Source organism: Archocentrus centrarchus, chromosome 16 (genome assembly GCF_007364275.1).
Source record: "Archocentrus centrarchus isolate MPI-CPG fArcCen1 chromosome 16, fArcCen1, whole genome shotgun sequence".
NCBI lineage: Eukaryota > Metazoa > Chordata > Actinopteri > Cichliformes > Cichlidae > Archocentrus > Archocentrus centrarchus.
In genome coordinates, this window is record NC_044361.1 from 33,998,008 (window position 1) to 34,012,077 (window position 14,070).

At 44.1% G+C, this 14,070-nt stretch overlaps 1 protein-coding gene across 1 annotated transcript in view; it reads right to left on the reverse strand.

The window, feature by feature from the left end:
- cpne4a (copine IVa) overlaps nucleotides 1–14,070 on the reverse strand; it is a 100,346-nt gene that overhangs the window by 49,289 nt on the left and 36,987 nt on the right. The window contains exons 3-4 of the mRNA XM_030749479.1: nucleotides 7,604–7,783; nucleotides 2,072–2,143 (exon numbers count right to left, since the gene is read on the reverse strand). Coding sequence (XP_030605339.1) covers nucleotides 2,072–2,143; nucleotides 7,604–7,783 — 252 coding nt within the window. The remainder of the gene's footprint in view (nucleotides 1–2,071; nucleotides 2,144–7,603; nucleotides 7,784–14,070) is intronic.

The window sequence follows — 14,070 nt, forward strand, 5'->3', positions numbered from 1 at the left end:
CTGTCTGCTGCCCGTGCTTTCTGTGCTCTGCTGGATTTTCTGGGATTTGTTTATTTTCAGATAAGCCAATAAAAAGTTTGCCTTCATTTTCCGCTGGCTGCCCTCATGCGCTGCACTTGAGTCCTGTCCTCCACACACACTGACATTAAGTTCCCAGCTGGCACAGCCTCTGAATACTAAGGTTTTACATATCAACACATGACTTATTACACCGTGTCATTATTTAATAAAAATGAAGGCAAATTGCAGAAGCAGTCTATGAAAAACCAAGCACAACTTTACTCCTTCCATAGGAATTAAACAGGAACGTAGCAGCCAGGTGCTGATCATCAACAATGATCCAGAGACGAGGGAAACATCCAGTACAGGAGCCAAGCTTCCCAGGAGTGGACGTCCCAGCACATTCACCCCAAGCTCCGACTGTGCACCACAGACTCTACAGGCCTCAGTTAACATGTTAAAGGTTAAAGTTCATGACCAAGGCATTCTGGAGTCACATGTGAGGCCGTCTGTCCCACAGCTAAAGCTTGGACCAAACTGGGTCACCAACAGGACGATGATCCCAAGCACAGCAGCAAAAGAATGAAGGCGCTGCAGCGGCCCGTCAGAGTCCAGACTGCTGTGGTGGCACCTTCAGAGAGCTGTGCATTAATGAACACTGCAAACCTCCCTGAGCTGAAGCAGCGCTGTGAAGGAGAGTGGGCCAAAATTCCTCCACAACAATGTGAGAGACTGATGAACCATCACTGCAACTCACTGCTGCTAAACGAGGTTCCTCGGATGTGTACTTTCTTTTTCACATGGCTGTAAAAATCAGAATCAGCATCAACCCTAAAAGTCTGTCAGGCTCTCTTTGGCATTTTCACTGCCAGAAATCCAGCTGTAAACATGGAAAAGAACATAATCCCCGCAAAATTCATCAAGAATACATATTATATGGTACATAACCATAAGAACAGCTGAGCAAATTTAATCCACTTTCACAGACTGAAAGCTTCACAATGTTCTGGGCAGCATGAAATGTGTTTAATAACTAATTAAGAAAAGAGGCACATTTACGCACAGCGTCCCGGACCTGAGACGAGCTAACGAGGCCTCCAACTGACCGAACAACTCATCAAATCAATGCCTTGAAAAATGAGCGATCTCTAACCTGATGTACATTTATCATAAATGTCACGATGTCTGTTTTCCTGCTGGATCCCTGACACGTTTACACGGTGCAGAGATGATGATGGATGATGTGCAGACACAGATCACACATGGACAGAGGCCACATCACTTCACACGTGCAGATACGAGCTGAAATAAAGAATCTGAAGGAGGAGAGCAGAAGATGAACGGAAAGATGGAAATCAAACAGGAAAAAAACAAGTCGAGTAAGCAGGAAAAGGTGAGAAGGTAAAAAGGAGAACGTAAAGGAAAACGTACAGAAAAGGAAGGAATTAAAAAAACTGCTGTAAATTGGAAACAAACACACCAGAAGAAGAAAATAAAAGCTTTAATTTTTTTTGTAACTGCGGCTTCTTCCTGCACAGAAATCCCTTCAAAATAATCCCCATGAAGCATTTCATGTGTGCACAGAGGTGAAGAGGAACATCAGAGGGAGATTTTCCAGTTGTGAATTTGAGGATAAATGAAAGAGTAAATCTGTCTGAGAAGCAGACGCCGTTCCCGTCCTCTGAGGGAAAAAAAAAACAACCTAAAATCCGGTCGGTCCAGCTCAGACGATCTCCGTTATCAGAGCCGTGACCCCGGCACCACAGCACCAGCGCAAATCCCGGTCTCTGCCTGATGGAGGTTTTAATGTCTGAGAGTCACAAACTGTGAACGGCACAAAAACAAAGTTTGACACAAAGAGAAACCGGCTGACGGAGCTCTGCAGACGGCTGAGAGAAACACGGACGCTGAAGGCTTCAGGGAGCCTCCTCAGCTGAGCTGAGCGACTTTGGTTGGGGGGGGGGGGGGGGGGGCTCTGAGAGACGTTACGGTGAGAAACATGAAATAAACCAAAGTCAGGAATCAGAGTTAGAGGAGGGGGGATGAGTAGAGGGGAGAGAGCGCTGCTCACCGTGATGATGGCTTTCCCCACCGTGCCTCCTGGTCTGAGCAGAGCTTTAGACAGTTTCCTCTGGGAGATGATCTGTGTGCACACACACACACAAAACCCAGGTTAACACACACACACAGCCCACCAGTCTCACCTCACAGAGCGAAGACATTTTAGACTGTAAACATCACATTTTCTAGAGAGCAGTCATTTTTGCAAAGCAATTAAATTTTTAGTAAATCATGGCATTTTCTATAAAAATGGAAAAAAGAATGTTTAGAAATGTCTGCAGATTTTTTTTCAGAAAGTCAGCATTCAGCATTATAAAAGATAAAAAGAGGGAATTTTTGTTAAGTACTGAAATTTTAATCCAGCATATTTTTTGAAAATGATGGAGAATTTTTGTAAAGTGTGTAACTGAGCATTGGCATAGACCACACAAACACCAGCAGGCAGATGGCCGGTCATCAGTCTTTTCCTCAAAGTGACGACATTTCTAGGAAACTAGGAAAACTTTGAAAAACATTTCATGTGCAGTAGAAACTTCAGAATGTGAGTTGATTGGTATTCTTGTATCCTGCTGTACAATGTCAGACTGTTTAAAGTGTTTAAACGTTTTTAGATATTATAACTGCTCTGCTTGTTTCTGGGTCTGTACACCTGAAGAGGCACAAGCTGATGCATGTTGGTGAAACGCCTCGAGCGTTACGGGGCTACATCTCAGTTCTCTTTGTGGCCAAACAACTTAGTGCTGCTTACAGGAACATGCTGTCCATGATGAATTTCAGTCTGGGTTTTGACACATGCACTCCACAGAAAGCGTTCTGTCTAATGACCTTTTAATGGCATCTGGTGCAAGAGACTGCTCAGTCTTAGTATTACCTCTGTTCTACATTAACACAGTTTATCATCAGATTCTGATTAAGAGGCTACATAAATGGTAGAGCATTTCAGGTGAAGACATACTGAAGGTTCACGGTCTCCGTCTGAGGTTTGTACTGAATTCCTCCACTTTGTCCCGTGGTGTCCCACAGGGCTCAGTTCTTGGGCCCCTCTTATTCACTTTATATCTGACAGTAGGTGGGGTTGACAGATTATTTAGTTTTAAATGTAGTTTTCACTTATTTGCTGATGATATCCACACTGACTACATTAATACTGTCAGGGAGTGGACAGTAAAAAATTTTCTGCAGCTCAACACTAATAAGATGAAGGTTCTTTTAATTTAAGGCACTTGTCCTCTGCTGTTCATGTTAGCATATGTGGGTTACCTTTGCTCATTCCTGGGTTAAACGTCTGTCCAAATCCTGCTTTTTCCCCAGTAAATTTACATCTGTGGTTTGTAAAGAGGATTTGGAGATGTTCGTTCATGCTTTTATCTATTCCCATATCGACTTCTAAAATTCTCTGTTTTCTTCGCTCAGTAAATCTGTCCTGGATCGCCTGAATTCAAAATGCTACCACTAGGCTGCCTACTGGATTAAATGGTCCCATCACCCCACTTTAAATGCTACAGGGAGCCAGCCCCTACACCGGTATTCAGGATCCACTTTAAAACCCTCAGACTCAGGTTTCTTCAAGCTCACTCTTCATTCCTCTCACTCAGGTCAAACAGTCTAAACCTAATGTTTGTATCATCACCTGTTTAAGGTCAGCTGTGGTTGCCTCTGCGGTTCACCTGAGGTTTGCTGATTCTGTGGAGCCCTTGAAAAAACCAGCTAAAGACAGACCTGTTTGAGCATGTTTTGTTACTCTTGTTACTTCTTCACTTCATTCAGTTATTTCCATCTGCAGTATTTTATATTTGCAGTATGACTCTGACTGCTCTGACCTTTTAAAGACTTCAGATTCTCTGGTTGGATTCAATGTTTTTTTTTTTTCTTCATGACTTGAGGACAGGTGCTGGTCAGGACGTGCTAAGCCGTTAACAGATTCTTTAATACACTTAAATACTCCTGAACCTTGTTTCCTCTTCAGTTCCAAGATTAAAAAACTCTCCTGCTGTGCAGAATCAAACCTGTGCTATCAGCGGGATAAAAAAGAAGCTGTTTTACTTCATTATGGAGCAAAATCTCTCCCCTCTGCCACCTCGTATGCCAGGATTTTCTGACTGCTTCTTCTAGGCCTGTTAAAAACCTGCGGTGCTCCGTCAGCCATCTGGCTGCGGAACGAGCTGGCAGAACTGACGCTGCTGGCAGAAACAAAGATGATGGTGAGGAGGAGGCTTTTCCCGACTTTCATCCGAGCTGATTGTTTCATCACCCACTTGGCTCCCGGTCCTCATCTTCTTCAGCTAAGCATGTTAATACTCTTCCAGCACATTTTTTACTTCCCCTGCAGGAAACTGAAAACAGTCGGAAGGAAATCCACAACAAGGCTCAGCTGACAGACTTCCCAACTTCAGTTCTTAATGAAACCTACAGCAGGTGGAAAATCTGTCTGTTCATCTGGTTCTTTAACTCTTCAAACAATACATTGATTTTCTTACACGACATTATCTGTGGATTTATCTTTTCATTACATAAGACCTGAAATTATGTGATTTTAATAATAGATTCTGTGTCTGGAGCTCAAATCCAAAACATTTCCCACCAACAGAAAGCTCTGTTGAAGTTTCAACACAAACTTTGGTAATGAAAGCAGATGGCTGCCTGTTGCCACTCTGTTATCTGACTGGCATTTACTCACAGTTGGCAGAAGTTTCTTTAGAAATGAAGAGAAGCTCTGCAGTCTCTGTGAACAAAGAAAATTGTCTTCTACAGAACAAATCTCAAAGAAAAATGAGGACTCTCTGTGCCACTGAATACAGCCGGCCATCAGACTGAAATAACCTGAACGCATCCTCCACAGGGACCACACAGTAACACTGCATTTAGCTGCTGAGCTTCCAGTCACACTGACACATGCAGACAAGCTGGCGGACGAATGTGTTTGTAATTAAATCAGAAAGCTCATTTATTTGTTTTCCATCAGTCTCATTTAAAACAGACGTTTGAAGTGATTCATGTGTATTAGATTAATTTTACTGCTGAAGGATGCAACACATATGCCTCCTCAGCCCCGCTCTCCCACTCCCAGCTTCAACTGTGAACAACAGCAGCTAATGCTAGCTTAGAGCCCACTAATCACAAAGGTCAAAAACCCTGATGCAGACACCAACGCAGGCTCTTCATGAAGAGGAGCAAACAAAGCATCTAGCAGCAATGTGAGCAAGCTAAGGTTAGCCAGGTATACTGGGTATCAAGCAGTACAGTGGCAGGTAAGCTAATGTTAGTAGGAGGAGGTCAGTTTTATAAAATGAAGCCACTCTGAACCACAGACAATATAAAACAGGGGTATTCAACTCCAGGCCTTGAGGGCCGGTGTCCTGCAGGTTTTTGATGTGTCCCTGATCCAACACACCTGAATCAAATGGCTGAATTACCTCCTCAGTATGCAGTCAAGTTCTCCAGAGACCTGCTAATGACTTCTTCTCAGGTGTGTTGAAGCAGAGACACATCTAAAACCTGCAGGACACCGGCCCTCAAGGCCTGGAGTTGAATACCCCTGGTATAAAAGATGGAAGCAGCTCCTGGGTCTGAAAAATGAAGATGAAGTGCCTTCAACCTGCATTCTTTTTAATGGCCACCAGGGGCCGTCTCCTGTGATTGCAAACAGTCCTGTAGATGTCCACAGGAAAAGGAAGTCAGTGAGGGCCTTCCTGATGCTAATCAATGTCTGGGCTCAGTCACTCATTTCAGGTCATACAGATTAAAACATGGAGTGAGTTCTGTAAATGTCAGTTACTCTAAGGGTCAGAAAGGATTATCCAGGATATGCAACCTGCTTTTTCACAGTCAGACTCGCTCGTCACGAGCAGACTCAAAACACCAAGATGGCCACAGTGAAAACGCTCATTTCATGGCTTCATAATGGGACTTAACAAGCCAATGGGGGATGTTACACTGGGTGTCTGAACAAACAGGCTGTTGACCGGTCATCATTCTAGTCACAGTGACTGTCTAGGTTTAAGATCCCCTTCATTAAAGGGGCGTCTACACTGGAAGTAGCAACAGGTGAAATAACTGCAGGTGATGTGAACTGCCAGGTTTTGAGTTGAACTGTGAGGCAAGCAATTGAAGTGACTCCCAATTAGAGGGAAGGGGGATGCTGATTGGCATATGAGGGTTACCTAGACAACCAGAGCCTGGAATTTCCACTAGCAACAACTTGGAAATCCATCATTTTATACGTGCAGTGGGCTCAACGCTAAACATTGATGAAATGATGCTTACTGAGAACCTACAGCACCTTTACAAGCATCTGTATGCTGTGAATGAGAGCTTCATCTCACTGTTACCATGACTGTAACCAAACTACAGGGAGGAGCAGAGGCGTCATGGTCCAATAAACCACACAGCAGCCATATTACTGTCAGATCATTGCATTAAAGATGCTCCAAAAGGCTCCAACAACACAAACACAATCCAGAGGTCCAGTTCAGGGACTCCAGTTGAGGTGAAGCCTAGCAGACAGCTAGCAGCTACAGCCAACCACCTGTGAGTAAGAGAGGCCCCGCCCCTAATAATGCAAACTTTAAGCCTTAATCCAATTTAAACAGGTGACTTATGAAAACATTCTCCCCCCAGGAAATTATCAGCAGGCTGTAAACATGTTTATTTCTGCTGTCAGTTGGACATTTTACTATGGGAGTCTATGCGAATGACTCACTGCCTCATGTGGACATTAGAGGAACTGCAGGTTTTCAGCAACCTACGAGTTAAAGCACATGAAATTAAAAGTTCAGAGGTTCTGTTTCAGTTTGTAAGTAATAAATATGTCTTTAATATCTCTGTTTTACCACATTGGAGGAATTCCAAAGTGGGTACTTTCATTTTCAGCCTCGTTGGTTGCTGCCTGGTTATCACACCTTCATGTGATGACAGGCTGGTAAAGATTCTTATTTAAGAAAGCTTAAAGCACATTTTGTGCCTCGAGCAGACAAATAATGATTTTTTTTAATGTCAGATTTTTTTTTAACTTTTTCATGTCTGCTGCATTCAGGCTCTGATGGAGCCTCTGAAAAGCTGCTGGCTGCCAGAAATACGGCACACAATTAGCTTTTCAGCCGGGAAAGAAAAGAGCAAACTTTTCTCTGTTTGCTGATGTTTTTCTGAAGTTTTGATCCATTAGCAGAAGCTTTGGAAGTTTTTCAGGGTTACAAACTTCACTCAAAACAAAAAGAGCCGTTTAAACGTTCAGCTGAGGTGAGTCTGATGATTGACAGCTTCCCAATGTTTCCCTGTGAAAGCACAGACACACACAGCACAGTCGTCCTCTGGCAGTCTCGCTCCTCAGTTTCGTGGCACTCGAGCTTGTTTATTTCTGAACTTATTTGTTTTCACTCTTAGATGTCAGATGTGTGGAAAAAGAGAAACTTCAGTTTTCAGCAAACTGTTTCAGGAAAGTTTCGTAAATGCAAGTAAGACCCCCTGATGGGAGGCATGGAGTTAAATAAAGACGATAAACAATAAAGGGTGTCTGGTGAGACCTTCAGAAATGTGGCAGGCTCACCTGTCCCAGCGTGCACTCCACTGATCCCAGGAAGATCGCCTCCTTCAGGCCGTTGTGGCTGCTGTTGATGTCGTACAGCTCGAAGCGCAGACGCTGCACCTCTTCAAAATAAAAGTCCAGCGTGAACACCTTTGAGTAGGTGGGGTTGACGCAGCTGCGGATCACCTCCGTCCGGTCCACCTGCAGGTGACACAGAGCACGAAACAACACGAGTTTTAGCTCGATGACGATCATCTAAATGTTTATTGCAAAGACAACCATTAACTGTATGAACATAAATTAAATTCATATGTGAAAGCTAGTCCACGGTGCAACCAAAAAGTTCAACCTTTCATACCTGTTGTGCACAAACACGTGTGATTATTAACTTCCCTCAGTTTTCCTAAGCACTCAGCATCGTCCACTGTTTATGCTGGGATCATCACAGGTGACCTGAGAACAGCAGTCGTCACATAGAGCCACACTCGTGATCAGGAGCATGTTCGCCATCAGTTCACCTCAGGGTGTCTCAGGGGAACACAACCTGAACTGTGCAGTGATCGTGATGTGTGCGTCAGCCGCATCTGGCTCTCTGTGACTTTCTCAGTGCAGTTTTCACAGTGAAGGAGGAGTCTGATGGATTTAACTGGACCTGCAGGTGCAGTTCACCTGGCTGGTACAGAGCCGCATCACTGCACCAGGTGATGATTTTGAAGGGCGGGGCTTACTGGCTCAGGCACAGAATTTTTGTAATCCCACCTGTGCGCTTACTTTTTTTTTTTTTTAGGATGGGAGGGGTTTAACATTATTTAATTATTCAACCTAAATTATACTCGTGGTGAAAACTCTTCAGTGAAGCATCATGGGAGGTTAATAAAAATAGGAAGTGGGGACCGGGGCTTTTATTAACAGGAAAAAAATCTGAATTTTTGAGATAATATTTTAGAAAACCTCAGATATTAAAGCGCCAGTTCTTTAGAAGACAAAGAAAACATTTTAAAGAAAACAAACGATGTGGTTCCTTGACTGAAAAACACTGTAATTCCACGTTTTTCCTCATAAATTTGTGACTTTAATCTCACATTATTTCATTTTTTTCACATGAAAGAATGTTTTAAATTAGATTTTGTCTTCACAATGTTAACCTCTCCTTCAGCGCCTTTATTTTGAAATGCTGCCTCCTACAACCCGAACATGCTGCTGTACTTTTTAGTTGCTGCGGTGTTAAAGGAATATTTGGAATTTAAAATGCTTTTAAATGATTTTTATCGTGCAAGTAGCAAACTTAATTTTAACTGAATTCAAAGGGATGCTGAACAATATTAACCACAAACAGCAGCAGCACTTCTAAATGTGTCAGTTTTACTCATTTCTAGATCCGTGATCAGATTTGTGAACATCTCAGAGCTGTACTGGTACCACACAGGCCTTAGTTTTGATGACCTGCTTAATTTACTTGTAAATAAACTGCAGACACTGCTGTCCACACGCACTGACGTGTATTACCGAATAAAAAGTCCACATTTCCCACGGTGTAGAAAATGTTCCAGATGGATGGCACAGGTCTGCAGATCAGGACGGGAGATCTGCTCCACAAGTCAGAAAAGAGAAGTGAATGCGGTCTGAAAGTGATGAAGTCCTAAATTAGCAGCGAGCTGCTGAGAAGCTGCATGCAGTCGAAGTGTTTGCCCAACAGTCAGAGTCGTCCTCGTCTCCTCGTTTTAACGGACAGATGGTGTTCAGGCTGGAGCTCCTCGCCTTAATTGGATGATTCAAGTTTGTCTGAATCAGCTAAAAAGAAATCCAGCATGGAGTGTCAAAGGAAACCCGACCGCCTGCGAATCCTTCCCGCCATTTCCTCCGAGTTTCTAAACTTTCTCTGTTTCTGTTTGTGAACGGATGAAAGGGCTCCGCCGGCTCAAAAACGTCTGAAAACAGGAAGTCGTCCCACAGATTCACTCAGCAGTTTGATCTGATAACAAAAGAAAGGTCCCGATGATCCACAGTTACGGCGCCTCTCATTAGAAACAGATGCATCCAAGCATCTGTCAAGGGTTTTTATTTCCTCTCTAAAACAAATGAGCAGTTTATGATAAAGAGAAGGTGTCAGCACAAAGCAGAAGGTCCCCCTCTGATCATAGACCTTTCACTGGAAAGAGTATGAACTGTAAGAGATGAAGAGCAGATTCCTCATTAATGGGACTCAAACATCTCACCACAAAGAAACACAGGTGATAAAATCAGAATTTGAAGACAAACTGAATCCCCCACATCTCATATCTGCACCTGCAGCACGATCTAAGGAATGAAAATGAATAAATGTATAATTGTCCACAGACAGGTGAGGCTGTGGAAGCTGCTGTGACAGCAAAGCTGAAAAATAAAGATAGAGAGAATAAATGGTCTCCAAAGACCCAACCAGGGTGTAAACCCAGCTGAAGGGGGACAACAGGACCAGGACAGACCCACCCGCAATACTGGCAGAACATCTGGGAGGAAGTCATGCAACACCAACACCAAGTGGCTGATAGAAGTGAGAGCAGACAACAACCTCCCACAGCAAGAAGCAGTCACCAAAGCTGGACCTGACGTGACCCACGCCTGCTGGCTGAAGACCTGACAGCACAAACAGGTACTGACTCAATGGCCAACAGGACATGAAGGATCCCCAACACCTTAGACTGTCCCCTCAGGCATCATAGCAGCCCCCCCATAATGCTCATTCAGGAACTAAGGGGCAGTCACGTCTGCAGGGACAGCATTTCTGTTTCTTTATAGATAAGATAAGCGGAAGAAAGTGGATCGATGGATAATAAATTCTGTAATGTTATACAGTACTAATCACATAATCACCACACACTATGAACAATATAATGTAGAACCCCTTTTCTCAACCCTTAGCATCTGCTCTGTCACTCAGTTGTAGAAACGGTCAGTGTGCAGATAAGAATCACACTTGCAATAGTAAGATAGTGTAATGGAGGCAGAGCATGGTCCAGTGTCCAGGATGCATCTGACAGTGGGACAGCTTAGTCCTGTTCTCTAATGATGAAGGCACATCTCACAAATGAATCCATAAATGTGGGAAATAATGTTCTTAATATTAACACTAAGAGACATTAGATTATTACTGGGATAGCAGGAGCATGTTAGGAAAAGAGCTGTGGTGTTCACAAAACCTCTCAGCTGCAAATACTGGAAACACAATAGTGTGTGGAGTAGCTTAAATTTCCCTGCTAAGCTGCAAACATGCTCTTAAAGTCCAAATCCTTAATCACGTGGATCCCGTTCCCATGCCAGGCGTGGAAAGTCACGTCCACTCCAGTAAAATTATTTATGAAGCACCTTTCAAGATAATTATCACAATATCACCAATCAAAGCAGAGACAGTGATGTGACATCATTTTATGGGAAAGGACAATAATGAGTTCTCTGGTTTCTGGTATGACGGCACCTGTTTGACGTTGCTACTGTCGGTCCGGCAGGTGTGAAGAGGAAGTTTTGTGATGTCACTGAAGCTCTTTGCACTACAAAATGCTTCCTGAATAGTTGTGGTGTGTGGGTTGGGGGTTGTGTGTGTTTGCAGGTGGTCGCGCTGCAAAAATCCGGCCCATGTCTGTTTTCTTACTGATGTGTTTTTAATGTACAGAGTTACAAAATAAAGTAAGAGCACAAAAAAAGTATAAAGGTAAAAAGAAAGTAATCGAGCATTGTTGCTTCCACATCCTCAACAGGAGGATAACGGCACATCTCCATACATACGCTCGTTTTTATCAACACTCGTTTTCTTCATTTCAGCTGATCTGACTGTGAGCTGTGACCCGAGGTCGACCTGAGAACCATGAAACAGGTGCTACTTTGATTTCTGTCTTTTTATTTCTCGGGCAATTTACAGTTTTTTTTAAAAATATCTGTAAGAAGTGTAACTTCTATCAAAAACAAACAAAAAAACATTTTTTGGTGAAGATGATGAATTAATAATAACTGTGAAGTAAAACTGTAAAAATCTATCAGGCGTTTGGATTTGTTGCAGCATAAATGCCACAGTCACACTTTTTATTCACATTTATTCTGAAGCTGCAAACAAGCAAACTGACAATCGACAAAATTGAGCCAAAAATCAAACCAAAGTTGTTTCAATAGAAATTCTGTTGAAGAAGCATAAAGTCTCCAGGTAAATGCACAAAATATGAAAGAAGAAATTCACTTCTTTGTGTTTCCAGCAGGGAGAAACCAATTTTTCTGTTATTTAGACATTAAAGGGAACGACTGGTACGTGTGTGTGTGTGTGTATGTGCGTGTGAGTGTGAGTGTGTATACATGAGTGTGTGACTGGTGCATGCGAATGTGCGTGCGTGTGTATGTGCGTGTGTGTACATGAGGGAATGACTGGTACGTGTGTGTGTGTGTGTACGTGCGTGCTTGTGAGAGTGTGTGTGTGTGGACAGCTGGGCCTGGGTTGGTGGCTTGCCAAGCCTTGGCACCGGTGGGACACGGAGGGTGGGAGTTACCCCTCCCTACCGCTCCACGCTGCTCCCCACTGGTTGTCACTGCCGCCCCTGGGGTGTGGGTGCCCGTGGGTCCCGGGATGTGTGGCCGGATGTCTCGGCATGGTCTTTGGCCTGCTCCCTTGGCGGCCGTGGCCTGGGGGTGGCTTGGGCCTCTTTGGCGCGTGGGGGGGCTCTGCCGGGTGTCGGGCTGCTCTCGGGCGCTTGGGGCCTCGGGGGCCGCATGCCTGGCTCGTGCTGGGGGTGCCGGCCTGCCGGGGGGGGTGGGCTGCCCGTCGCCTCTGGCTCTCTGGACTCTAGCCCCTGGATTGTGGGGGTTCCGTCTATAGCCTCCCTCCTTCCTCTTCTGGGGAGTGTACGCGGTTGCCATCGGGATGTGTGGCCCCAAGTCTTCTGAGCTCCTGTGCTGTGGATGGCCTGGGTCCCCTGGGTCCTTCCCTATCTGCCTCTGGATCGCGGGGGGCATGGTTGCAGTTTCTCGCCCTCATTATCGAATACATTGCATGACAAAGACGCATACACACACATTACTACAAACAATAAACTTGTGTGTGTGTATGTGTGTATATGTAGGTGCATATGGGTGTGTGTATGGATGTGTGTGTGTGTGTGTGTGTGTGTGAGTATATCAACCCCTTTTATTTTTTTTATTTATTTTTTTTCTCTCTATCTCCTTTCTCTCCCCCCCCCCCCCCCCCCCCCCCCCCTTTCTCCCCCCCCACCTCTTGTTCTTGCCCCTTCCTTGTTGCCTGTCAGACTTGGCATGAATAACTAAATAAAAAGATAAATAAATAAAAATAAAATTGCAAACATTAACAAGAAGAGCCTATAGGAAACATATAGAGCTGTTCTTGTCAAAGCAAATATGTTTGGTACATCAGTGCATTCGGATCATCATTCCGATTGTGAAAGATGCCAGACATGACAGGCTAAAAAAAAAAAAAGACATTAAAGCTGTTTGATTTCTGCCTTCAGCAGCAGCAGCAGCACTGATACAGCTCCTGTCCTCTCCTGAGGATCATTAAAGCTCCACCTGATCACAAACAGACTCACAGGAGGCTGCGGGTTATTTTAACAAGTGTGAAGGGAGCAGAGACGATTTCACATCCAACAACAACAACGGGACAAAACAGCTCGTACAACAGATTAGAAAAACACTGAGTTCCTGATTGGTCCACGTGCTGCTTTAGCCGACGCAGATGCTGCAGCAAAGACAAGCAGGCCTCCATTCTTCAGAGACATGCTCCACCTCTCTGCTTTGAGACTGCAGTGGGACAACGTCCTCAAATATTGTGCTCAATGCAACTTTTTCATGGATTTTCATGCAGCTTTGCTACACAACATGCACCCAACATCATCACAGCCGAGTCATTATACTCACACTCAGGTGTACAGCATATATACCTGGACATGTGACATTAGGCAGAGCTCCTTTGAGTTAATAATATCACTAAAACATTAAATCAACATCTGGAATTTTCTTTGAGCCAACTAACAGCACTGACGCAGCCTCAGGTCCAGCTTCTATGGGCCAGATGTTGTAATATTTGGGGCAAATCTGACCCTAACTAACAGTATATCAAACCAGTGTGTGTTCTGGGTCTCCCCCACGGCCTCCTCCTGGTAGCAGACATCACCTACGAGGAGTCCAGGAGGCATCCTAGCCAGAACCACCTCAACTGACTCCTTTCACTGTGGAGGATTAATGAAGAGGAGACGTGAAAAACAACATCTGGGATTCTAGAAGAACGTTTAGTTGAGTTGTAGCAGCAACTCCAACCTCCAGCTTTCACCTGAACCAAGCCAAGGACACGTGGAGATGAACAGAGGAGGTATCATCATATCACAGTACACTCTAACTGCTATAATTATGATGTCCTGCTCCAGTTTATTGGGCCCTATCACACAGTGTGGCTAGCAGTGAAATCATAACACTGCTGAACTTATGTATAGATAAGATAGATTTTTTCACAAACAAAC